This window comes from Oenanthe melanoleuca, chromosome 1 (assembly GCF_029582105.1).
Source record: "Oenanthe melanoleuca isolate GR-GAL-2019-014 chromosome 1, OMel1.0, whole genome shotgun sequence".
Classification (NCBI taxonomy): Eukaryota; Metazoa; Chordata; class Aves; order Passeriformes; family Muscicapidae; genus Oenanthe; species Oenanthe melanoleuca.
The window spans coordinates 110,879,097-110,904,573 of record NC_079333.1 but is presented as its reverse complement, the minus strand read 5'-3'; the positions used below and the strand labels follow the sequence as shown (position 1 = coordinate 110,904,573).

Below are 25,477 nucleotides of genomic sequence, written 5' to 3'. Positions count from 1 at the left end.
TCATTTAAGAAGGAGTATATAATGCAATACAATCATTATAAAAGGATTGGCCAATAGCAGAACTTAAAATCACACCGCAGAATCTCTGCTGGTCATTGCTTTTCCAGCTTGGCTGTTGCCCATCACAGAAGCAATAAACAGAGGCATATTCTGGTTACTTCATTCTCTTTGCCACATCCAAATATGCATATTCAATCTCCTGGTCAGCAGGGCACGTGTTTGTAAATTCATCTCTTGCATATGCGTTTTTCAAGTATCTTGAAATCCCTGTCATTTCAGGTGGGAAATGAAAATTTCGGTATTTTTTTGCAACGACCTTTCATTAAAAAAAAAAAAAAAGAAAAGAAAAAAAAAACATCATTACACATATAATCTGCAAAATCCCCAAACATCCCAAACCTACTCTTTATGCCATTTTTCATTTCCAGTGTGTGAGTGAGGTGGTGTTGGTGACCAAGGGGAAAGAAGAGAGAAAGACATAAAAAGAAGACATGGGATGAAGAAAGCTGTGGAAATCCCTGCAAAGGATTTGTTTTATGTCTATATCTGTATCTCTATTTATATCTATTATATCTTGCTAAAATTATGCAAAGCCATGTGGACCAGTAGAATAAACTAGAAAAGGTACAGGTTAACCCAGCAAACTAAGCCAGAATTAACAGAATCCTACAGGAATAAATTGGCCCACATTTGGAAACTTTCACTGAAATAGGAAAAATTTGAATTGAAACCCTTAATTTCAAATGGTCAGGGAGGACAACTCTTGGCTGAGCCCTAATCCCTGCCTGCAGGCAGCAAGGGTGATGTGACAGTGTGACATTCCTCTCTGTCCTTCTCCAGACATTCACCTGACCCCAGGGGATTCTGCTGGCCCTGGTTTGCCATGCCTGAGTGTGGGAAAGGCCCATCCCTGGCTGCTGTCTGCAATAGGATCAGCCAGGAGGTGGCTGGGCAAAGTTTTCACTTGTGGAGATGTTGGAAAGTGATTGGATCCACTCTCTCTGACAGAGCTGGAGTCTAACAGGAAACTCCCTGAAGTGACCTTGTTTGTTTGAAAACCAATGAAATTCCAGTGTGGTCATTTCTCTTCCAGAGCCTTGCAGAGTAGAATCACAGAATAATTTAGGTTGGAGGGACCTTAAAGCTCATCCCATCCCACCCCTGCCATGGCAGGGACACCTCCCACTGTCCCAGGCTGCTCCAGCCCCAGTGTCCAACCTGGCCTTGGGCACTGCCAGGGATCCAGGGGCAGCCACAGCTGCTCTGAGCACCCTGTGCCAGGCCCTGCCCACCCTGCCAAGGAGGAATTCCTTCCCAATATCCTATTTCTCTTCTTCAGCTCAAGGCCATTCCCCCTTTTCCTGTGACTCCACACCATTAGGAAAAATCCCTCTCCAACCTTCTGGCCTGTGACAACCAGTCCCAGGTCGTTGGAGCTGTTCAGGTGTGTGTGGATGCTCCACAGCCCTTCAAGAGGGCTTGGAGCCTTGTCTGGGAGGGAGTGGGTAGAGACCACCCTGTCAGAATTGGATATTAAACATGGAAGAGACAAAAATTGGGATGGGCAATACAAGGTAACCTTCCTTGGCTGTGATCATATGCACTTTGCATGTGAAAAGCAAATGAGAACACTTCTCTGCAGCCCTGAATCCAGCACTCATTTCATCCCTGTGGCTGTGAGAAGCTCAGCTGCTGCAGTCACAGCACAGATATCAAACAGTTCTTCCAGACCTGCAGCCATCAAAGTGAGGATCACCCTGGCTGTGCTGTTAGGAAATGGCCTCGGTGTCCCTGGCTGTGCCCTCAGAATAGAGAAGGGATCCCTCTGCCATCTAGAAAAGGGTTTCAGCTGCTGTGCTTCCCTTCTCTCCAGGTGGCTAAAAAAGCAAATTCAAACCTTGATTATGTGGAGCTTTGGTAGGAGGTTGCAATCGGCTAAAGTGAGCTCATCTCCATCCAGGAATTTCCGGCTGGAAGCAGAGATCTCCTCCGTGCTGTAAGCATCGATTTCATCAGGCAGGGGGCTATTTAAATAGTTGTCCAGCTTCTTCAGGGCTTTAAGCAAAGATTTTTCCAAATCTGGGTTAAGACAATAAAAAGATCATTCAAGCCTGTACCAAGGTCCCTGTGACACCAAGCAATTCCTGCATCCTGTCTCCTGGCACCAGCCCAGACATCTGGCTGTGCCAACTCCTGCAATTCCTTGATCCTAGGCTTAAACCTTAATGCTGGGCTAAGGGCTCTAAGGAGCTAAAAGGAGTTCTGGGACAAACCATCCTGGGGCTGTGTTACCAGGAATGGCTCCTGAAACCCTCCCTGAACCCCTGGGGCGGGGTTTGGCGCCTGGCCCTGCCTGCACACTGACTCCTTGCCCAAGGCAGGGCAGCACAGCTGGAGTGACAACAGCAAGTCCCTGGGGTGCCACTTCGGGGTGTTCAACCCCAGGGAACAGGCCTGAGAGCTGAAGGAATCCTGGAATGGTTTGGGTTGGGAGGACCTCAGAGCCCAACCAGTGCCACCCCTGCCATAGGCAGGGACATCTTCCACTGTCCCAGGCTGCTCCAGCCCCATCCAACCTGGCCTTGGGCACTGCCAGGGATGGGGAGACCACAATCAACCTCTGCCAGAGCCTCACCACCCTCACAAAAGGATTTCTCCCTAATATTTTATCTCACCCTGCCTTCCTCCAGCCCAGGGCCATTCCTGGTCATCATGAGGGTTCTTCTTTAGGGATGTGCCAAGGGGCTGCAGTCCTCATTATTTATGGAATTAGGGAATGTCTCACTTCCAGAGGGCTGTGCTTTTGGCAAAGCTGTGGGGAAGGTGCAGCCTCACAGCCACCAGAGCTGAAGGAGCGAGGAGAGGCTGGAATTGGTGCTCCCATGGTGACAGCAGTATCTGCTTTCACCAACTCTTGGAATCCTTGATTAAAGGAGGGAACAGGCACAGATTTCCAAAGCCTCCATACTCTGGAATATCCCTGTTTAACCTCAGCTGGAAATGGGACATCTCCAGCAGTGTCCTACAGCTGCACAGGTCTGGTTTCTCCCTCCCATGGCTGACAACAGGACTGCAGCACCTACTTTCATTTGCATCTTTTCTTGGGTTCTTTATAAATGCAGAGAATTTTGCAAAGACATCATTTCCTGCAGAGTTCGACTCGGGGTGCTTCGGTGCAAGTTTAGGATACCTGAGAAGTTCAGAGAAACAAAAAGAAGTGACCCAAATATCCTTTATTTTTGTCTCCACTAATTAATACACATTTATTTGGAGGCTGACCACATACAGCCACACAGAATTCAAAGGGAACCATCCTAAACTAAAAATCACTTATTTTAAACTCAACCTAAATAATCTTTTCCTGAGGGCAATGGGAAACTACTCTTATTGCTGTAAGCACTATCCAAATATCCCAGGGTGTCTTCCAGGCTTCCCCCTGCAGAGGTGAGGCTGCCTGGAATGTGGCTCCTGCCATGAGGAGGAGTGGAGGGAAGATCCCCACTCGCAGGAGCTGCTGCCCCTCTCAGACTCCTGATGCCCACTCAGGGCATCAGCAAGCTGACAGCAGCCATTCCAGGAGCTGTAGCTGCCAGGGATGGATAACAATGGGAGAAAGTGGAAGCAAGGATGGATAACAATGGGAGAAAGTGGAGGCAAGGATGGATAACAATGGGAGAAAGTGGAAGCAAGGATGGATAACAATGGGAGAAAGTGGAAGCAAGGATGGATAACAATGGGAGAAAGTGGAGGAAGCAGCTGCTTCTCTGGTTTAAGTCATGTTTGGCTGCTTGAGAAGGGAGCACAGGGAGGGGACTGATATCCCAGAGGAGAAAAGGTCTGTGGGGTAGGGGACACAATGCTGGGACAACAGAGGCACAGAGGGGTTTGGGATCAGGTGGGAAGAGCTGCTGGGGTGGGGGAGGACAAATCAAAAACTCAGACCTCATGTGCAGCCTGATGGATCCACGTGGACACTCTGAAAGAGCCCCAGCACGTCCATTGTGTTCATTGCCCTCAGCTTCACAGAGTCCCAGAATCAGCAGGCTTGGGAAACACCTTCAGCACCATCCAGTCCCACCATCCCCACCCCAAAGCATGTCCCCAAGGGCCACAGCCAGGTTATTGGAACATTCCAGAGATAGTGATCCACCCTGGGTATCTCATTCCAATGCCTGACCACTCTTGAAGGGAAAATATTTTTCCAATCTCCAATCTGAACCTCACTGCAGTGTCCTTCAGGTGGTTTTAGAGAGCAGTGAGGTCACCCTGAGCTTCCCACTCACTGCAACAATTATTTGTGTGGTGTGAAGTGGGAAGGCTCAAACAATCCCAAGTCAGAGCAGGGAAAAGGTCAGGTTTGTGCAGCAGCCCCAGGTTTCCATGGGATGGATTCCAAACCCTGGGAATGACCCAGCAGTGAGCTCAGGATGAAGGACAGCGATGGGAGCAGCACAGCCCTGACCTGGGACAGCCTGGGGACAGCCTGGGGACACCCCCAGCTCCAGCTCTGTTCTAAAGTCACCCCTGAGCTGGACCAGCCCTGGGCTCCCCCCCGTGCAGCCCCGAGGGGAATGTGGTACCGGGGCGGCGCCAGCTTCTCCTCCAAGAATTCCTCGATCTTGTTGACATCGGTTTTCACTTCCCCATCAAAGGTCATGAACGGGGGGTTGGTGCCCGGGGCCAGGTTCTGCAGGTCTGCAGGTTTTCTGCAAAAGAAAAAGCCATAAAAAGTCCCTCTCCCTCCTTTCTGTGAGCCCCTTTAGCACTGGAAGGGGCCCTGAGGTCTCCCTAGAACCGTTTATTTTCCAGGCTGGACACACCCAGCTCTCCCAACCTGGCAGAAAAGAGTCACCCTTTAAAATCCCTGTTTTGGAAAAGTGCTACAAAGTTCAAATCTCAGAATTAAAAGTCTCAATCTCACCTTTTCAGATCCACGGTTGTGACATTAAATATGACACCTTTGAGCCACAGGATCATAAAGAGGCGCTGAGAGAATGGGCAGTTCCCAATACTTTCCCCATCGCTGCCAGCCTACAATTGGAAAAATTACAAATTACAAACACATCTGTGTATAAATCACAGCAGTCCCTCCAAAGGAAACAGCCTCCACCTCATTTGTCTATGTGGACAGAAATCTGCACAAGTCACTGCAAGAGGAAAATGAGTTAAATCAGTTTATGACTACAGGAAAGGAACAAAGAAATATTTATCAGCCTAAACAGAGATATGATGTCTAAAGCACTGACAGGAAAAAGCAGAATAAATCAATTAATTAGGAATTTCAACCTAAAGGGCTGTGGGAGCCCTGGAGAAGGTGGCCACAGAAGTGTTGCTCTCAGGTAATTTATATTGCAATTTATATTGCTTTGTTAAAATGAGGTAGAGTCTTGCAGAGGAGCTACTGAGTGAGACTTGGTGTAACACTGCAGGAGATCAGGGGGCTCATTTTTAAGCCCTTCACATGATTCTCCTACAGCACAACTTTAAAATTTAGATTCAATCAGGGGCAGAAGTATTAAAAGCCAGGTGTCTCACGGTTAATAGGTTAATTCATTCAGGTTTGCAGCCCTTTTAACCCAACAAACACACAAATCAAACCAGTTCTGTTTGTCCCTTTTCCATCGCTCAATGCTACCAAACAAATCTCAAATACAGCAAAACCTGCTGCATAAACGAACACACACTGCACAGTGCTCACCTTCACAAAGAGCTCGATGGCTGGAAATAAGGGCCTGGCCTGGAGCAGGCAGGAGCTCCAGGGATGCATGGCAAGGACTGAATAAATTGTCTGGTTCCCCCTATGAACCTGAGGAATCTCCCTGGAAAAACCCTGTGCTCTCTGCCCCACAACCACTGGGAAAACCAGCACTGCCAGGGGATGGGGACTCTCAAAAATGCTGGAGCAGCTGGACTGCTGGGTTAGAAAAGCCTTGCTTCTGTCAGGAAAGCCTTGTTTCGTAGGTGGCCAAGCTGAGAGCTGCTCAAAAGCTGCCTTTATGGTTTTCCTCCTACTCAGAGCAGTGCTCTGCAGCTGCCAGCAGCCAGGAGACACAAAACTGCTGTGGATCTTGCAAAAAATCAGCCTGAAACGCTGCCAGCACAGCACAGAATGGAGCTAAATGCACAACAGCTCCACTTGGTCCCATCCTGCCTCTGGTGCCAGGTGTTACCCACTGAGAGGAATGTTGCTTTTGTCTTTACAAACAAGCTGTGGATCTGCTGGGAGATAAGGTTAGCACTGAGAGATAAAAGAAACAACGGTTGGGATTCCATTGATTGATAAAGGGGAAAAGAGATTTGCCTTTACAAACAAACTGTAGGTTTGCTGATAAACGAAATTGGATATCTGAAGACGAAAGAAGCAATGGGGAAAAACTATGAATTGTATAAGAATTAAAAATGAAAAGGGAGGGTTGTACATTAGAGGGGAATCTCAGGTATCAGGTGTTTGGGAAGTCTGTGCCTCTCAAGTACCTCAGCAATGGGGAGAGAGAGGGAAATGAGGCCGGGAAATTGGGATAAAAGGAGGCTGCATCCTCCAAAAATTGGAGAGACCCCAGGGGAATGCCCCATGGCCTCTCCCTTTATTCAAATAAAGCAAAAAGGACTCCTCTGTCTCCTATTTGGACATGAACCTCTGGTGTTTGTGGATTAATTTTCCTGACACCACCCCGAAGGGAAAAGGAGGGGAAGAGCCTGCTGGTGCCCCCTCGGTGTGGGAATGGGCACCCTGTGCCAGGCTGTGCCCAGGGCAGAAGCAGCAGCCTGGGGACACTGCTGGGGACAGGGAGCAGGCAGGTGAATCTGGAGAGGAGCTGGATCCCACCAGCTCCTTCCCAGCTGGACCTCTGGAAGTGGAGGAGTTGCCACAACCCTTGCCCAACTGTGCTGCCAGATGTGTGCCCAAAACCATCCCAGACTGGTTTGAACTGGGAGGGATCTTAAAACCCACCCAGTGCCACCCCTGCCATGGCAGGGACACCTCCCACTGTCCAGGCTGCTCCAAACTCCATCCAAACTGGCCTTGGGCACCGCCAGGGATGGGCAATCCATCAGCCTCTCTGGGCCCCTGTGCCAGGTCCCTGCTCCCTGCAGGTCCTCTGAGCTGGAGGGTGAAGGAAACCAGAGGAACTGGGGCACTTTGGGCTGACCCAGCCATGGTAGGGCTGAGGTGACCTCCTGAGGATCAGCAGGGTCCCTCTGTGTCCCCTGGCTGTGCCTTTGGCACCACAAGGCAGCAGCTGTGCCATGGCTGAGCTTGGGGACAGAGGGAGGGGACAGGGAGAGGTGTCTGTGTCACCCTCAGCAGGGATGTCAGCCCTGACAGGGAGAGGTGTCTGTGTCACCCTCAGCAGGAATGTCAGCCCTGACAGGGAGAGGTGTCTGTGTCACCCTCAGCAGGGATGTGAGCCCTGACAGGGAGAGGTGTCTGTGTCACCCTCAGCAGGGATGTCAGCCCTGACAGGGAGAGGTGTCTGTGTCACCCTCAGCAGGAATGTCAGCCCTGACAGGGAGAGGTGTCTGTGTCACCCTCAGCAGGGATGTGAGCCCTGACAGGGAGAGGTGTCTGTGTCACCCTCAGCAGGGATGTCAGCCCTGACAGGGAGAGGTGTCTGTGTCACCCTCAGCAGGAATGTCAGCTCTGACAGGGAGAGCCTGAGCGGATTCTGCTGATCCCAGCACAGGAGATCAAACAGATCATGGACTCCCAGAATTATTGAGGCAGGAGGAACATTCCAGTGCCACCCCAGTGCCACCAGCATCACCCCAAGCCTGTCCCCAAGGGCCACATCCAGCCTGTCCTGAGCACTCCCCCAGACAGTGACTGCAAACCTCCCTGGGCAGCTCATCCCAATCCTGACCACTCTGCCAGGGACATTTTCTTTCCCAATCTCCACCCTGAGCCTGCCCTGGTGCCATTTGAGGCCATTTCCTCTCCTCCTTTCCCTGCCCCTCCTGTCAGGGAGTTGTGCAGAGCCACAAGGTCCCCCCTGAGCCTCCTTTTCTCCAGCCTCAGCCCCTTCCCAGCTCCATCAGCACTCCTGGTGTTTTCTAGACCTGAAATATTTATTTTCTAGACATAACCATGTTCTGGCAGTGTGCTGGGACAGATACTGTCTTCTAGCTAAAAAAAAAAATAAAAAAAAATTAAGGTTTAATTTTAATTTTTCTTTAATTTTAAAGGTTTCTCAATCCCTGGCAGTGTCCAGGGCCAGGCTGGAGCAGCTGGGACAGTGGGAGGTGTCCCTGCCATGGCAGGAGTGGCACTGGGTGGGATTTAACTCCTTCCCAGCATGAACCACTCTGGGATTCCATAAACAAAATATCTCATCTACTCCTGGAGGACACAAAGTGGTTTTTAAACTTTTGATGATTGTAATGTGTTTCTGCTGATTTCTGCACTATTAAATCACTGAAAACCCCACCAAGTTTACTTCTTTTTCAGCAATATTTAAATATATATATTAAATATATTAAAATTATATAGTGGCTATATAAAACCTTTTAAAAATCCAAAATTACTTCTGTCTGGCAATAACACTGCTGTTAAAAAATACCATAAAAATTAAAATTAGAATTAATTTTTGTTGACTCAATGCAGCTCTAATGCACTTATTAACATTTTATGCTATGTTATATTTGGATCAGATCACATCCAATCCAAAGCTTTTTGTCAGGAAGGGATCACCTGGAATTTTCTCTCTGGTGCCTTGGCTGAAGAACAAACACCCAAACACTGAATTTTGCAGAATCCTTTTGATGCCACCTACTGGGCTCAAAATGTTGCTCTTGAGAGCATTTGAGATGCTGAAATTGTAATTCCAGGCTGAATTTAAGACACAACAGCCACAATTAAAAATAAGTTTTCAGGGAGAAAGTACCAATTTTGCCACTTATTATTCCAATGCTTTCCAACAGCCCCAGAGCTGCCTACCCACCAATACCCAACACTAAAATCAGATATTTCAGCCAAATAGCAGGGCAAAAACCTCATGTTTAAAATGTGGCCGGTGATTTCTGCAGATAAATTGTATTTTTGGTACTTCCAGGGTTGACTGTTATTCTCTGTGACATCCCCAGAGGGAAGTTCAACAAGAGAGGTGTGAAAAAGCAGCTGGACACCCCTTCAGGTAAAGAAAAAAGGGGTTTTTTTGTTGGTTTTTTTTTTCACTTAAGAGCAAAATAAGCACTTTCCACTATCCCAGGTTGCTCCAAGTTTTATTTTAAGCTGGCCTGGGGCACTTCCAGGGATGGAGCAGCCACAGCTCTGGGAATTCCATTCCAGGGCCTCACCACCCTCCCAGGGAAGAGGGAAAACCAAATTTTCCTTTTTCCTCAGGGACACAGGGCAAGAAACCTTCAGAGCAGCACCCAGGCACTGTAAGCTCAGCCCTGAGCAAACATGGAATGAAAAATCTGCTCCTCACTTAAAATCAAACACAAAATCTATTCCCAGACCATCAGCAGGGCTGTGGGGACGCAGGAGGATTTTTCAAGTGTTTTTATAAAATCCTGTGTGGATTAAAAGCTTTTGGCCAAAGCTGGGCCTGAAAGGGACCCCAAGGGGAAGGGGATGAGAGGAGTTGAGAGGTGATAAAAGGAATTAACTTTACATTGAAGGGGGAAAAAGAAATTAACTTTACACTGGAAGTGATAAAAGGAATTAACTTCACACTGGAGGTGATAAAAGGAGTTAACTTTACATTGAAGGTGATAAAAGAAATTAACTACACTGGAGGTGATAAAAGAAGTTAAATTTATATAGAAGGTGATAAAAGGAGTTAACTTTACATTGAAGGGGACAAAAGGAATTAACTTTACACTGGAAGTGATAAAAGGAATTAACTTTACATTGAAGGGGACAAATGATAAAAGGAATTAACTTTAAATTGAAGGGGACAAAAGGAATTTACACTGAAGGTGATAAAAGGAATTAACTTTACACTGGAAGTGATGAAAGGAATTAACTTTACACTGAAGGTGATAAAAGGAATTAACTTTACACTGGAGGTGATACCAAGAATTAACTTTACACTGGAGGTGATACCAAGAATTAACTTTAAATTGAAGGGGACAAAAGGAATTAACTTCACACCGAAGGTGATAAAAGGAATTAACTTTCCACCTGCACAGCTTTAGAGAGCACAGGACTCCCCTGAGCTGGGTGTTGGTGATCGGGGATCAGGGAATTGGCTCAAGGCTGAGTTTATCTCCAAGTTTAAAAGGGCTGCCCTGACCTTGAACGGGGCTTTGGGCTGAGATCCCACCTGCAGGAAGGAGCAACCTCCTGCTCCCTCACATTTTAAATCTTGGGCAGGTCTAGCCTGGCCAACAATTCCATTTTTAAGTCGTTCTGTTTGGTTTCTGGAATTTGATATTCTTGCTTTCATGCAGTGTTGGAGTCAATTTACTGCCATTATTTTATTTTATTTTATTTTATTTTATTTTATTTTATTTTATTTTATTTTATTTTATTTTATTTTATTTTATTTTATTTTATTTTATTTTATTTTATTTATTTTCCCTCTCTCCCTGTGTGCCAAGAGCCACCTCAGGGCAGAGAAATCCTCTTTTCTTCTCTCCCTGCTTTATTTACTGCCCAGGGGCTGCTGGGTAAGTAATTAATGCAGAAATTAACTTAATCACCCTCTAAGTCATTAAATGTTTTTGATGCAGAGGGAGAAATTCTCCTCCATTAAGAAGCAACTTTGTGGCACTCAACTTTTTACCTTTGGCCAGTTGCTTTATCAATAATGAGAAACAAAAGGCCCAAACTCAGATCTAATCTTAGATCTTACACCCACTTAAATTTGATTTTGATATTAGAACCTGACCAGTATTTCTACACCCTTCCAGTTCTGATAAAGGTTATAAATAAATGAACTATTAAATTTGTAAAGTGTATTAAATTTGTAAAGTGAGCAAAAACCGAGGGAGTGCAGCTGAAAATTAAAATGAGATGTCTGTTATTGCATTTTTAGAGGCTGTGGTTTACTAATATTCACCTTATTTACAACTAAGAGATTAAATATTAAAGTTATGTATGAAAGTACTTTTTACAAAAGAATAAAATCACAGAATTTTCCATCTCTGCTGTTGCTTTGGGCCAGGCCCTCATGGTGTCACAGGAATTTCCAGCCATAGCCATGACTCTCTACAGGCCTTTTTTTTAAGAAAATCCCTGAAATCCAATGAAATTACAAAGGCAAAAATGCAAATTGCAGGTTTCTTTTCTCAAAAATGTCTCCCTACACCAGACCTGCATTTAAAGCCACTGCAGTAGCTACAGGATTTAGCAGAGCATGGAGCAGTGCAGGGGAAATAAAGGGAAAAATAAATGGGAAAACCAAATATTGGACTGAAATACTGAAATACTGAAAAACCTGAGCTGCACTTCAGCAGTTTCAGTTCATCTTGCCCCCTTTGGGAGTGTCTTTCTCCTGCAGGAATCATTGCCATTTAGCAGTTTTGGTTTGCATTTTGAGTCACCCTGGGTTTGTGCCTCTCTCTAACCAGCACTGAGTGGAGCCAGCACCCTCTGTTTGCTGTTCCAGCAGATGTTGAGAATGGATTTTTGGCTTTTTTTGGGAGGAAATTCCTCCCTGTGAGGAGAACATCCCTGGGAGTGTCCCAGGCCAGCTCCAGTCACTCCCTTTAATCCTCACCCAGCCTTTTATCTGAATTTTCACAAGCCCTTTGCCCAGGGCCAGGTGGAACCAGAGCTGCCCAGCTCCAGCTCAGGGCTTTGGATCTGCCACCAGCCATTCCCTGGGAATTTTGGGAATTCTGCAGGGCCCGTGCTGGTGTCCCTGGGAACACTCCCAGGTCACAAGCAGCAGCCCAAATGCTATTAACCATTTATCCTGTCCCAGGAATTATGGTTCAATCCCTGCCTGCCATTCCTAATCCCCAGTTAATAACCTGGCCAGGTGCCAGCTCAGCCTGGAGACAAAAAACCCTCAGAGCCTTGGGAAATTCTTACAGGGAATTACTTCAACAAAAGGGTTTTATATTCCTAAACATGTTCTGGGGCTGGGAAAAACGGATTAAAGGGTATTTCTGTGATACATCCTGTTTTACACTGCATTTCTACTGACCTGCAACACAGCTGGGCTGGTCCAAGCTACAGAACAAAACTGGATAAAAAATTATATATAAAAATTATCTATGTAAATTATATATAAAAACTATCTATGTACTTCTAGATAGATAAAAACTATAAATTATATTTATACATTTTATATATATATATAAATATCTATATACTTCTAGATTGATAAAAACTATAAATTATATTTATAAATTTATTTTTATATATATATACATACTTCTAGATTGATAAAAAACCTATAAATTCTATTTATAAATTGATATCTATATCAATTTTATATAGATAAAAACTATCCATATACTTCTAGATAGGTAACAACTATAAATGATATTTATAAATTGCTATATATATATATATAAATTTTATATGGGTGTATAAATGTATCATATAAATTATATGTATTAAATTTAGTAAAAACTGAAATTATAATAGATTAGAACTATTAAATAAAACAAATAAACAAATATTAAATATTATAAATCTTAATTAAAAGATATTATATTAGATGTATAAATTGATATAAATGAATGGTATACAACACATATAAAAAACCAATATCTATAAATTATATGTATAAAATACCTATGATTTGTGCTGGAAACCAATAAATAAATAACTAACTAAATAAATAAATAAATAAATAAGAAATACTCAGATAAAGAAGCTCTTTTTTACAGCTTCAGGTAGAAAATACTTTGCCAATGATATTCCTAATTTAAATCAAGAGGTAAAAGTGAAATATTGATGGACTGGGGCAGTTTTTTCACCTCCAATAATTTGTGATTTTTTTGGTCCACATAGAAAGAATAAAATAAACCCTGTCAGCTGCAGTGGGAAGGTGCCCTCCAAGAATTTCAACTGAATTCAATTTCAATGTAAATTTTAATTTTTTACATTTAATTTTAATTTAAATTGAAATTAATTAAAATTTAAATCCAATTCCATTTAAAAATGAATAAAAGGACCTTCCATTCCCAGTGTAAATTGCAATTCCAGGCTCTCTCCATCCTGCTCTTCCCAGCACCTTTGGGAAATGAGGAGAAGCACAGCATTGCTAATTAAATTTGGGTTTGATGATACACTGCAGGAATGATATTTAAACCCCCCTGGATCTAAGGCTGATCTTCCTCTGACACCAGGAGTGTCCCAGTGACCCTGGATCCTCCTGGCAGAGGAGCTCATGGTTCTGCTGAGGGCTTGGAGGGTTTTTTTTTTTCCAAAATGTTGAAATCTTTTGGGTATATTTGGACCCTGTTTTGAGTTTCATCTGCCCCATTATGAAAAAAACTAGTTTTTTTGGTTTTTTTGGGGTTTTTTTGTATTTACAAAATGCTCCTCTTCTCTAAGAGCTTTTAAAAATCATTTCTAAAATAGCCACCAGGAAAATGTCAATGATTCACCAAGGGAATAAAGGGAATTTTTCTGAAACTGGAGTCAATGTTTAACTTGTTTGTAATTGCCCCATTTGAGTAACTCAGGCAAGGCTTTGCTCTCACTGCTCCTGTTCTGCTGTTTGACTTTGGGCTCTGACAACTCCACTTCTGAATATTTGCAATATTCTTACATGTGCTCACATTTCAGCATCTGCAGAGAAATTAAACAAAAAGGGAAATTCCACCTTTGTCTCTGCCTCCAGCAGCATTGCCAGGCTGTCAGAGCCGGTTTTTTGGAGAAACTCAGTGTTTTTAGGAAGGAATTAAAACCTTTCAGTGCTGAGACAGTGCTGCCACTGAGAGCAGCTGGAGGGGAGTCACTGGAGCTGAGTTTTTATCAGGAAATCATCAGACATTGCACATGGAAATGCAGACAGGGCTTTATCACAGAGGACATTTTATCATCTCAGAGGTTCTGGGTCACCTTCTCAGGGCATCCACTTGGGCAGAGTCAGGGGGACAAAGCCATTAATTTTTAAATAATCAGGGAATATCCTGAGCTGGAATAAACCCACAGGGATCATCCAGCCCTGCCCAGACCCCCCAACAATCCCAGCCTGGGCATCCCTGGTGGAGCTGTGGCATTCCCTGGTCAGTGCCCCAAAATCCTCAGAGGGGACAAAAACAACCTGTAGGACTTTTCCAGGGAAAACACAGGGAGTTCACTCAGAGTCCACACTCAGAGTCCCCTTCCATAAACTCTAAATTTCCTTTTCTCTGCCTGATTCCCTTTCCCAGCTCTGAAGAGGACGAGTCTTTCTCTGGTTAAAAACTATAAAACTGCAATTCCAGGTGGCATCACCAGGAACAAACACCCTGACAAACCCTGGGCATGCTGAGAACTTCCATTATCACCTCTGCTTCACAGAATTTAAACTAACAAAGAGTCATAAATATGGATTTGCACACAACAATGCCTTACACTGGCAGGTGGTATTTCCACAAAAATCACACTGATGGACTCAGGGAATGGTTTGGGTTGGAAGGACCTTAAAGATGATCTCGTTCCAACCCCCTGCCATGGGCAGGGACACCTTCTGCTACAAATTTTTATTTAAAGAAATAGCTTTCTAAAAGTTTCTCCTGATGTTTTTAATAATTTGATTTTAGTATAGTTATATATTCCAAGTAACTGGTCAAATCACTTTCCAGAAAATCAATCCCCACACTCCAATGTTTTATATTTGTGAATGCCATGAGTTCTCTAGACTGCTTTGTTATTCCTCTACAGGAAACATCAACCAACCTCAAATTGAACAGAGTGAAAACTCCCTGGCAGAGCTGCAGTATGATCCCAAAATCACATTTGGAAGAGCCCTTCAAGCTCACCCAGCCCCACCATCCATCACCACCTCTCACCCACACCCCACATCCAGAGGAACAATTCCAGGGGTGTTCCTGAAGCTCTCCAACAGGATTTAGGGACTGAAATTTAATTTCACACAAGCAGGGGCTGAGGGCAGAGAGAACCAAGGAAAACTCCCACCCTTGCTCCTGCTCTGTGCTGCTCACAGGTGAGAGCAGGTTTTATACAAACAAAATTCAGGAGCAGGGGCCCCACGGGTGGAATTTGGGCAGCTGGCTGATCTCATCAGGAGACTCTGCTGGTTCCAGCCAGCACAAATCCAAGCTGTGCCCTGGGCCTGGATCAGGAAAGGTTCCCTGTTTAATGAAGGGCTTACACAGCACGTGACCCTGAGCTTGTGCTTAAATCAAAACACATGGTGTGGGGCTTTACTGCAGCAGCCAGCTGGGGGAAATAAAAACAGGAGTAGGGCCAGGAACCTTTGAAAACCTTAACTTTCTTTCAAATTTTATTTCCCCGCTAAAACCAACCTTCAAACCACAGAGGTGGACCCTGGGAATGAACAGAGGCCTGAGCTTTGTACAGTCCTGGGGGCACATGGGCAGTTCCAAAACACAGGTAAAGGATGATTCCAGGAGAATTTACACAAAGTTGTGGTTCTCTTATCCCTGGCAGGGCCCAAGGCCAGGTTGGGATGGGATGGGATAATGGGATAATGGGATGGGATGGGATGGGATGGGATGGGCTTTAAGGCCCTTTCCAACCCAAACCAATCAGTGATTCTGAAGAAATTACACAAAAATAACTTAGATGCAAATTCATATTTCTGATAATTGATTTCTCTCTGTTGGTTTATGTCAATCTGGAAAAGGATGCTGGTTTGTCAGTTCTCTAAATCCCAGAATCAAGGTGGGCAGAGCCCCCCAGGATCCCCCAGTGCCACCCCAGTGCCACCAGCATCACCCAACCCTGTCCCCAAGGGCCACATCCAGCCTGTCCTGAGCACTCCCCCAGACAGTGACTGCAAACCTCCCTGGGCAGCTCATCCCAATCCTGACCACTCTGCCAGGGACATTTTCTTTCCCAATCTCCACCCTGAGCCTGCCCTGGTGCCATTTGAGGCCATTTCCTCTCCTCCTTTCCCTGCCCCTCCTGTCAGGGAGTTGTGCAGGGCCACAAGGTCCCCCCTGAGCCTCTTTTTCTCCAGCCTGAGCCCGTTCCCAGCTCCCTCAGGAATTCTCCAGCCCCTTCTCAGCTCCCTCAGTCCCTCCTGGAATCACAGAAAGGTTTAGGTTGGAAGGACCTTAAAGCTCATCTCATTCCAACCCCCAGAAAAGCTGCTGCTCCTGGTGTCCCCAGCACACCCAACAACCCAGAGAGTTATGAAGGGAATTTGTAATTCCACTTCCTCTTAAGCTGCATTAGGGAACCTGGAATTGCCATATTCCAGCTGAAAAAAAAAAAAAAAAAAAAAAAAGAAAAAGATTCAAAGGGAGCAGTGAGAGGGCAAATACCCACGGGCAGGGAAACAGCATCCTGTTTGGCATTGGAGAAACACCAGGGTACAGCCAGGGACCCCAAATCACAGAGCCAGGGACCCCAAATCGGAGAGCTCAGCCCCAAATCACAGAGTACTGCCCCAAATCTGCCCCTAAATCACACAGCACTGCCCCAAATCACAGACACAGCCCCAAATCACAGAGCACTGACCCCAAATCACAGACACAGCCCCAAATCACAGAGCACTGACCCCAAATCACAGAGCACTGACCCCAAATCACAGAGCACTGACCCCAAATCACAGACACAGCCCCAAATCACACAGCACAGCCCCAAATCACAGACACAGCCCCAAATCACAGAGCACTGACCCCAAATCACAGACACAGCCCCAAATCACAGACACAGCCCCAAATCACACAGCACTGACCCCAAATCACACAGCACTGACCCCAAATCACAGAGTACTGACCCCAAATCACATAGCACTGACCCCAAATCACAGAGTACTGACCCCAAATCACACAGCACTGACCCCAAATCACAGAGCACTGACCCCAAATCACAGACACAGCCCCAAATCACACAGTCAGCCCCAAATCACAGACACAGCCCCAAATCACAGAGCAGTGACCCCAAATCACAGAGCACAGCCCCAAATCACAGACACAGCCCCAAATCACAGATACAGCCCCAAATCACAGACACAGCCCCAAATCACACAGTCAGCCCCAAATCACAGACACAGCCCCAAATCACAGATACAGCCCCAAATCACAGAGTGAGCCCCAAATCACAGAGCACTGACCCCAAATCACAGACACAGACCCCAAATCACACAGCAGTGACTCCAAATCACAGACACAGCCCCAAATCACAGAGCACTGACCCCAAATCACACAGCACTGACCCCAAATCACAGACACAGCCCCAAATCACAGAGCACTGACCCCAAATCACAGAGCACTGACCCCAAATCACAGAGCACAGCCCCAAATCACACAGCACTGACCCCAAATCACAGAGCACTGACCCCAAATCACAGACACAGCCCCAAATCACACAGCACTGACCCCAAATCACACAGCACTGACCCCAAATCACAGACACAGCACATCCCCAAATCACAGACACAGCCCCAAATCACACAGCACTGACCCCAAATCACACAGCACTGACCCCAAATCACAGACCCTGCCCCAAATCACAGACACAGCCCCAAATCACACAGCACTGACCCCAAATCACAGACACAGCCCCAAATCACAGACACAGCCCCAAATCACACAGCACTGACCCCAAATCACACAGCACTGACCCCAAATCACAGACACAGCCCCAAATCACAGACACAGCCCCAAATCACACAGCACTGACCCCAAATCACAGAGCACTGACCCCAAATCACACAGCACAGCCCCAAATCACACAGCACTGACCCCAAATCACAGAGCACTGACCCCAAATCACACACACAGCCCCAAATCACAGACACAGCCCCAAATCACACAGTCAGCCCCAAATCACAGAGCACTGACCCCAAATCACAGAGCACTGACCCCAAATCACACACACTGACCCCAAATCACAGACACAGCCCCAAATCACACAGTCAGCCCCAAATCACAGACACAGCCCCAAATCACAGAGCACTGACCCCAAATCACAGAGCACTGACCCCAAATCACACAGCACTGACCCCAAATCACAGACACAGCCCCAAATCACAGACACAGCCCCAAATCACAGACACAGCCCCAAATCACACAGCACTGACCCCAAATCACAGACACAGCCCCAAATCACACAGACAGCCACAAATCACAGAGCACTGACCCCAAATCACACACACTGCAGCTCTGGGGCTCTGCTTCTCCTGCTCCAGCCTTGGGGCTGCTCCAGGGCTGGGGTTTCCTCCAGGATTATATTTCCCTTCTCCTGGGGTAACTTTCACAGCATCCCTGAATCTCTGAGGTTGGAAAACCCTCCCAGCACGTGGAGTCCCAGCTGTGACCCGTCCCCACCTTGTCCCCAGCCCAGAGTTTTCACAACTCCTCAATTAAAAAAGCAGAAAGGTCTCACTGACAATGCAAATGGAAATCTCCAAAGGAATAGTGGAGGCAAGGAATTAAAAATAAAAATAAATTACAGGATTTTAAATGACAGGACTTTTAAACCTTTTTTTTTTTTTTTAGGTGGCAGTGATGAGGCACCTGAGAGAAGATCCTGCAGAAGGTGCAAGGAGTGGAGCTCAGGAAGGATAAATCCAGGGAGTGAGGAGAAGGGAGCAGAACCCAGTGTGTGGAGCTGGTGGGACTCTGCACACAAAAATCTTAAATTTCACTTATTGAGATCGTGGAAATTCTGAGCTCCTGTGGTAAATCTGCACTAAGAAATGCCCACAAACAGCTGCTCAGCTGGATTTGGGCACACACAGCAGTTTTTGGCTGTATAACCCACACTCACCTCACTCCCTGACTCACTCACACCCTGACTGAGGAGGAAAAATCCAGATTTTCAGCACCAACACCTCCTCAGTGCTGACAATTGCAGTGTTTGCAGCAAGAGCAGCTGCAGCACAGACTGAAGGGGCATCCAGCTGCTCCAGGGAGCTGAGCTCCCTACAGCACTCAAAATTCAGTTACTGCTTTGTAATCTAAGTTCTATTTGAGGCCCAGATTCATCACATCAGAGAAAATAAGATTTTTTTTTTTTTCTATTTTGTAGGAAACCCCCATTCCCATTTCAGCTGGAGGTTAGAATGCAGTTTGTTCCCATTCCTGTGCTCCCAGCAAAGTTTTTCCTTTCTCAGTTTTTAGCTCTTTCCATAACTCTGCACAGCTCAAGGATATCTCAGGATATCAAGGAAATTCTGTAAGCTCTGTCTCTGATGGGAATAAAATCATCCTCTGAATGAAGATTAATGATTTAGAGACCAAAAAAAGTCACCAAACTGGATAGATCCACTGCTTTTCCTTGGATAAAATCTATTTCTTTGTGCTCATGGTCAGCTTTGACTAAAATCCATTTAACCCTGAAAGTGAGGAAGAAATGTTTTGGGAGATGAGCCAGGCCTTGTGCTCCAACTGGGCTGTTTGGCCAAGTGTTTGTGGTACAGAGAAATCCTCAGGAATCTTTGGAATTCTGAAATCTGCAGTTGTGATTCTGTTGAGTTTTCCATCGATAAATAATTAGATAATTGCAATTTAGAAATAAACCCTTAAGACTAAGGTAAATGTTCTACTGCTTAAAATCAATGGAGTGAATTTTAGTGAGAGTCCAAGTATATTCAAGTGGTAAAAAAAAAAAAAAAATCTGACATCTACAGAAGTTTTCTGATCAATACAGAAGGGGAAAAAAGCCCTTGAAGGACAGAAAGCACAAGGCACCAGGGACACTGAATTCCCAAGGAAAGGATATCTGCATGACCTTTGGAATATTTGCCTTTGAAACAGCTGGAATAATGGCTATTGTTATCTAAAGAAAATAAATTATATATATATTTTAATGTTGGCCTAGGATAACATTCCCCAGCAGGGGAACTGCCAGGATTATTCCTGTGTTCTTTTCTTGTGCATTTTCTAAATTTTGGGATTTATTTTTACATTTTTCTGTATTTGTTTAGTGCTATCAAACCATGGCATGGCCATTTTGGTGCTTGGAGAGATACTGAGTTCTCCAGTTGGCTTTTTTTTCTTTTTTTTTGGAGAAACTCATGCCAATCTCTAAATAAAAACTAATCCAATCCCAGCTACAAAAATACAGCTCCAGGTCAGGTAAAATACTCAAGCTTTATAATACAGAAATAATTAGAAAAGCAGCTGGATTGTTTTCTGGGCATTCTTAATTATCAATATTAAGCCCATCACAAAAATGCTCCTCCCTTCTCCTTCTGCCTTTATTAATTCAAATATTTTCAAAGCCCATGTTTAATCTTAATATTTGGGAACTGCAGAGTCACAACAAATGCTCTTATTCTCCAGGCTGTTCTCTCATTTTGGCCATGTTTTCCTCCCATAAAGTGGAAGGGACCAAGTTTTAATTTTAATTTTAATTTTAATTTTAATTTTAATTTTAATTTTAATTTTAATTTTAATGTGAATTCTGTCTGGCAGAAGCAGCCTCAGGAGGTGCAGAATGGGGTGGTTTGTAGAGGAGAAGGTCCCAAATGCCTTCTGCTTCCTCAGATTTATTTCCTTAGCTTTATGTTTATCCCACCCTGTTAGAGGGTTAGAGGAGAAGGAAGAAATCACCTCCAGCTGCTTTCTACACACTAAAAATCCCCATCTGATAAAGATGTGGATGGCTGCTGTTCCCATGCCCAATCCCAGGGATTTTGGTGGGAATTGCAGGCACAGCATAGAAAGGTCTACAGCTCAACTCAGTAAAATACCAGATATTAGTTTTAGTTCCCCCCTCCCTTTTTTTTTTTACCCCATTTCCTTGTAAGTCAAATCTTCCCTTCAAACAAAGAGGAACTGGACAATTACAAGGGATGCTCTTAACTGGCTGTGAATTCAGCCTTGCCAGAAGTTGGGACGATTCTCTAAATGCCACCCATAGCTCATGTATGAAAATCCCAGCATCACATTTGAAACATTTCCCAGGTTCCTCCTCTCAGCCCTATGATGAGAACCCCTCTCCCTGAATTTTGGGGATCTGAAAATCCACGGGGAGCTCCTTACGGCAGCAATTCCTGAAGGAGTGAGGAGTCAGAGGCAAGTTTATATTGGGAATTAAAAACCAAATCACCTTAGCCAGGCTGGCCCCTCGCCTGCCACATTTTAATGTCCCCAACACGGGGATCCTGGGACAGGAGATTGAGATTCCCCACGGAGATTCCCGGCAGCTCCTCGCCCTACCTTGACGAAGAGGGAGATGTCGTGTTCCTGCTTCTCCTCCTCCTCCTCCTCCTCCTCCTCCTCCAGGGCTCCCGGCGAGCCCGTCCCGTCCTCCTGCTGCGGCTCCCGGTCCCGCTGCCCGTTCAGGCTCCGATCGGCGACTGTCACCTCAGCCGGGGGTGGCACCGCATCCTCGGGGACATCCTTAGGGACTGTCACCTCAGCCGGGGCTGGCACCGCATCCTCGGGGACTGTCACCTCAGCTAGGGCTGGCACCGCATCCTCGGGGACATCCTTAGGGACTGTCACCTCAGCTAGGGCTGGCACTGCATCCTTAGGGACTGTCACCTCAGCCGGGGCTGGCACCGCATCCTCGGGGACTGTCACCTCAGCTAGGGCTGGCACCGCATCCTCGGGGACATCCTTAGGGACTGTCACCTCAGTCGGGGCTGGCACCGCATCCTCGGGGACATCCTCGGGGACTGTCACCTCAGTCGGGGCTGGCACCGCATCCTTAGGGACTGTCACCTCAGCCGGGGCTGGCACTGCATCCTCGGGGACTGTCACATCTTCCGGGGCTGGCACCGCATCCTCGGCGACTGTCACCTCAGCCGGGGCTGGTTCCTGCACTTCACCCTTAGGGACTGTCCCCAGCGCCTCTTCGGGGACTGTCACAGCATCCGGGGCTGCCTCCTGCCCAGCACCCTCGGGGTCTGTCCCCAGTGCCTCCTGGGGGACTGTCCCCACCGGGGCCGCCCCCTCCTCAGGGACTGTCCCAGCCGGGGCTGCCTCCTGCTCCGCATCCTCGGGGACTGTCCCCGCTGGAGCTGTCACTGTCGCTGTCACTGCAGCCTCCTCGGGCTCTGTCCCCGACCGGGTTTCCTCCCTCAGAGCTTCCTCGGACGGGGCTGTCGCGACAGCCACCTCGGGCTCTCCTCCCGCTGGGACCGCCTGTCCTAGCGCCTCTCCGGGCTCTGTCCCCCCTGGCTTTGTCACCTCTGCTTCCCCGGGCTCTGTCACCACTGGCTCTGTCCCCTCTGCTTCCCCGGGCTCTGTCCCCCCTGGTTCTGTCACCTCTGCTTCCCCGGGCTCTGTCCCCCCTGGTTTTGTCACCTCTGCTTCCCCGGGCTCTGTCACCACTGGCTCTGTCCCCTCTGCTTCCCCGGCCTCTGCCAACTCTGCTTCCCCGGGCTCTGTCCCCATCGGGGCTGTCGCCGCAGCCTCCTCAGGCTCTGGTTCTGCCGGGACAGCTGTCGCTGCCTCCTGGGGCTCTTTTTCCATCGGGGTTTCCTCCCTCACCGCCTCTCTCACAGGAGGCTCCGTCCTCGCCGGGGCCACCACCATGTCCCCGGGCTGTGTCCCCGCCGGGGCTGTCACCTCTGCTTCCCCGGGCTGTGTCCCCGCCGGGGCTGTCACCTCTGCTTCCCCGGGCTGTGTCCCCATCGGGGCTGTCACCTCTGCTTCTCCGGGCTGTGTCCCCGCCGGGGCTGTCATCTCTGCTTCCCCGGGCTCTGTCCTCACTGGCTCTGTCACCTCTGCTTCCCCGGGCTCTGCTCCAGCCGGGGCTGCTTCTTCGGGCTCCGTCGCCGTCGGAGCAGCCACTGAGCCCGCGGGCTCCGTCCCCGCCGGGGCCACGGCGGCGTCCTCGGGCTCTGTCACTGCGGTCCCCGCCGGGCTCACAGCCGCGTCCTCGGGCTCCGTCCCCGCCGCTGCTGCCCCTTCAGGCTCCATCCCCGCCGGTTCTGCCCCTTCGGGCTCCGTCCCCTCTGGTGCTGCCCCTTCGGGCTCCGTCCCCGCCGCTGCTGCCCCTTCAGGCTCCGTTCCTGCCGGTTCTGCCCCTTCGGGCTCCGTCCCCGCCGCTGCTGCCCCTTCAGGCTCCGTCCCCGCCGGTTCTGCCCCTTCGGGCTCCGTCCCCCCTGGTGCTGCCCCTTCGGGCTCCGTCCCCGCCGGTTCTGCCCCTTCAGGCTCCGTTTCTGCCGGTTCTGCCCCTTCAGGCTCCGTCCCCGCGGGTGCCACCGCCTCTCCCCCGGGCTCTGTCCCGTCCATCGCCCGCTCGCCCCCCGCGCTGTCCCCGCCGGGGTCCCGCCGCTCGTTGCTCGCTGTCCCCGGGCTCTCGCTGTCCCCGCCGGGGTCCCGCCGCTCGTTGCTCGCTGTCCCCGGGCTCTCGCTGTCCCCGGGCTGTTCCGCGCTCAGCTCCGCGGGCCCGTCCGGGGGCTCGGCCGCTCCTTCGGGCCACAGCCCGGGCCGAGCCCCCGCCGCCGCCTCGTCCTGCTCTCCGTCCCGCGGGACCTCGCTGCGCTCCGGGGCCCGGCCCGGGCTCTGCTCCATGCCCGGGACCGCAGCCACGAGCGGGACGAGCCGGAGCAGCGCAGCGGCCGCAGCAGCGCCGGGCACCGGGAACGGGGCGGGGAACGGGCGGTGGGGCCGGGGCTGCGCTCCTCCCCTGCCCTGCCCCGCTCCGGCCACAGCCCCTGCCCAGCTGAAGCGCTAATCTTACAAAAATTAGGATTTTAGTTACCTTGCTGAAAATAATTGTTATAAATGAGAAACAAAGTCTCGATTTTCAGCAAAATTTAGATTGGTTTGTTTTATATAGACAGAGCAAGCAGCGCTGGGGAAAACGTGAGGGGTCACAGCCCGCTCCACGCTTCCACCCAACTTGGTTCACAGCTCCCTCTTTATAGGATGGTTTTCCTTGTAGTAATCAATAATTGTTATTGTTTTGTTGTAGTAATTCTGCCAGGTAAGCAGTGATGCTCAAACAAACTTCCAAACTTCCCTGGGACAGCTCTTGGCACAATTCGTCACGTAACCATTTGGTCTTGGTAGAAAAAAAAATAGAAGTGGGAAGTCTGATCTTTAGCAGATCGTTTGTAACTGATTACACAAAGGCAGGAAATTCTGCAAAAAAACCCCTTTCAGACTATGGAAAAACCTTTTTTTCCTCTTTTACAAACTGGTATGCACTATATTCATAACAGGGGGATTTAAACAGAGTGGGTTTAATCATATATTTCCCTTTATTTAGGTCCATGTTCTTTTCTTATTTTAAGTATTCTGGTTTATACATACTCCAAAACTTCTATAATTAAAGAATCATTTATCATTTATCACATAATTAAATGTTAGAAGTCAGAAGGGAGTAGTTATCTGAAACTTAAATAATTGATTGTCATTTTATGTTCGCTCAGCTGTGCTTACAATGGGAAAAGATGAAACTAGTGAGGGGATCCAAAGGAACATGGACAATGCATCCAGAACCCATTCTCTGAAAAACTGGACTGTCCCCAGAAATCATTTGTATTGTCATTGATAGAAAAGGTCAGGAGTTTAGGGTGAGGAAGACTCATCTTACTTCCTCCTTTTAAGACCCCTCCCCACAAAAACGACCCCAGACTTAATTTAAGAAGTCAATCAATGCTTAACAGCTATTCAAGCTAATTACCATAGGAAGGGGGGATGGGAGGGGCTGTTATTATGAATATGGATTTGTTTGAATCCTTTGTCAATAAACAGACTCTGTGATCACCTGTGATTTGGCAGTGTATTAGAGGATTACCTCACTGAATAAACACACACTTTCTAACTTTAAACTGTTAGAGAGTCTTTTGTCCGTCACAGTTGAGTATCGGCATTAGAACAATACTCTTATTTTATATACTCTTTATAAATCGCAGCCACTCTGGATCGCGGCGCACCCAGCGCTGCCCCCGGCCACCCCCGCCCCCAGCCTGACCTGTGTTTTATCTTTTTATTTCTTCTGCCACAGTCGGGTTTAAATGCTCAAGACGGTATTTCGTGTTCGGACTCAGATGTTTATTAATTATTATCTATGTTACAGCGAGTTTTACAGCGCTTCAAGTTAACAAGCTAAAAATGGCGATATATCTTTCTCTTTACAACGCTTTTTAAGCCCAAACTGGTCAACTAAGAACGAACACCTAAATTATTTTTATTTTTAACCTAGTAACTGACCACCTGTGACGTGCAACGCGGATATTTCTAATTACATAAAATTCCACTTAAACCCGTGAAGAAGAAAGTAACTTCCCCCTTAAAACCTCAATCCTGCTCTATACACATTACCATATTCTAAAACCTCCAATTCTAAATTTTCCACCACGTGATATCGCACACTTCTATGCAAACTACACACCCATGATCCCAGTTCTATCATTCAGTTTTGGAAGCTCCAAGGCCTCAGGTCAAAAGCAGTGTTTTCTTGGGGGTCAGTGCCTGTCAGCACAGAAAATCCGAAAATCTCAGTGACCAGGATTCCAACGCT

At 47.4% G+C, this 25,477-nt stretch overlaps 1 protein-coding gene across 1 annotated transcript; it reads right to left on the bottom strand.

Moving 5' to 3' along the window:
• CLIC6 (chloride intracellular channel 6) lies at window positions 1–23,575 on the bottom strand. The gene is made up of 6 exons (XM_056492062.1): window positions 21,214–23,575; window positions 4,922–5,031; window positions 4,581–4,706; window positions 3,084–3,190; window positions 1,898–2,079; window positions 1–316 (listed from the first exon to the last, which is right to left on the bottom strand). The coding sequence occupies exons 1-6, from the start codon at window positions 23,518–23,520 to the stop codon at window positions 155–157; spliced, it is 2,994 nt and encodes a 997-aa protein (XP_056348037.1). The 5' UTR covers window positions 23,521–23,575; the 3' UTR covers window positions 1–154.
• Window positions 23,576–25,477: the final 1,902 nt, after the last annotated feature.

What these genes read in the sequence shown, in the direction of transcription:
- CLIC6 (XM_056492062.1), bottom strand. Translation starts at nt 23,520, where the DNA reads ATGGAGCAGAGCCCGGGCCGGGCCCCGGAGCGCAGCGAGGTCCCGCGG. An exon ending in ACAACCGTGGATCTGAAAAG is followed by an intron (nt 4,707 to 4,921) that starts GTGAGATTGAGA and finishes TTTCTTTTGCAG; the next exon opens with AAAACCTGCAGACCTGCAGA. An exon ending in CAAAGCTCCACATAATCAAG is followed by an intron (nt 317 to 1,897) that starts GTTTGAATTTGC and finishes TTTTAATGAAAG; the next exon opens with GTCGTTGCAAAAAAATACCG.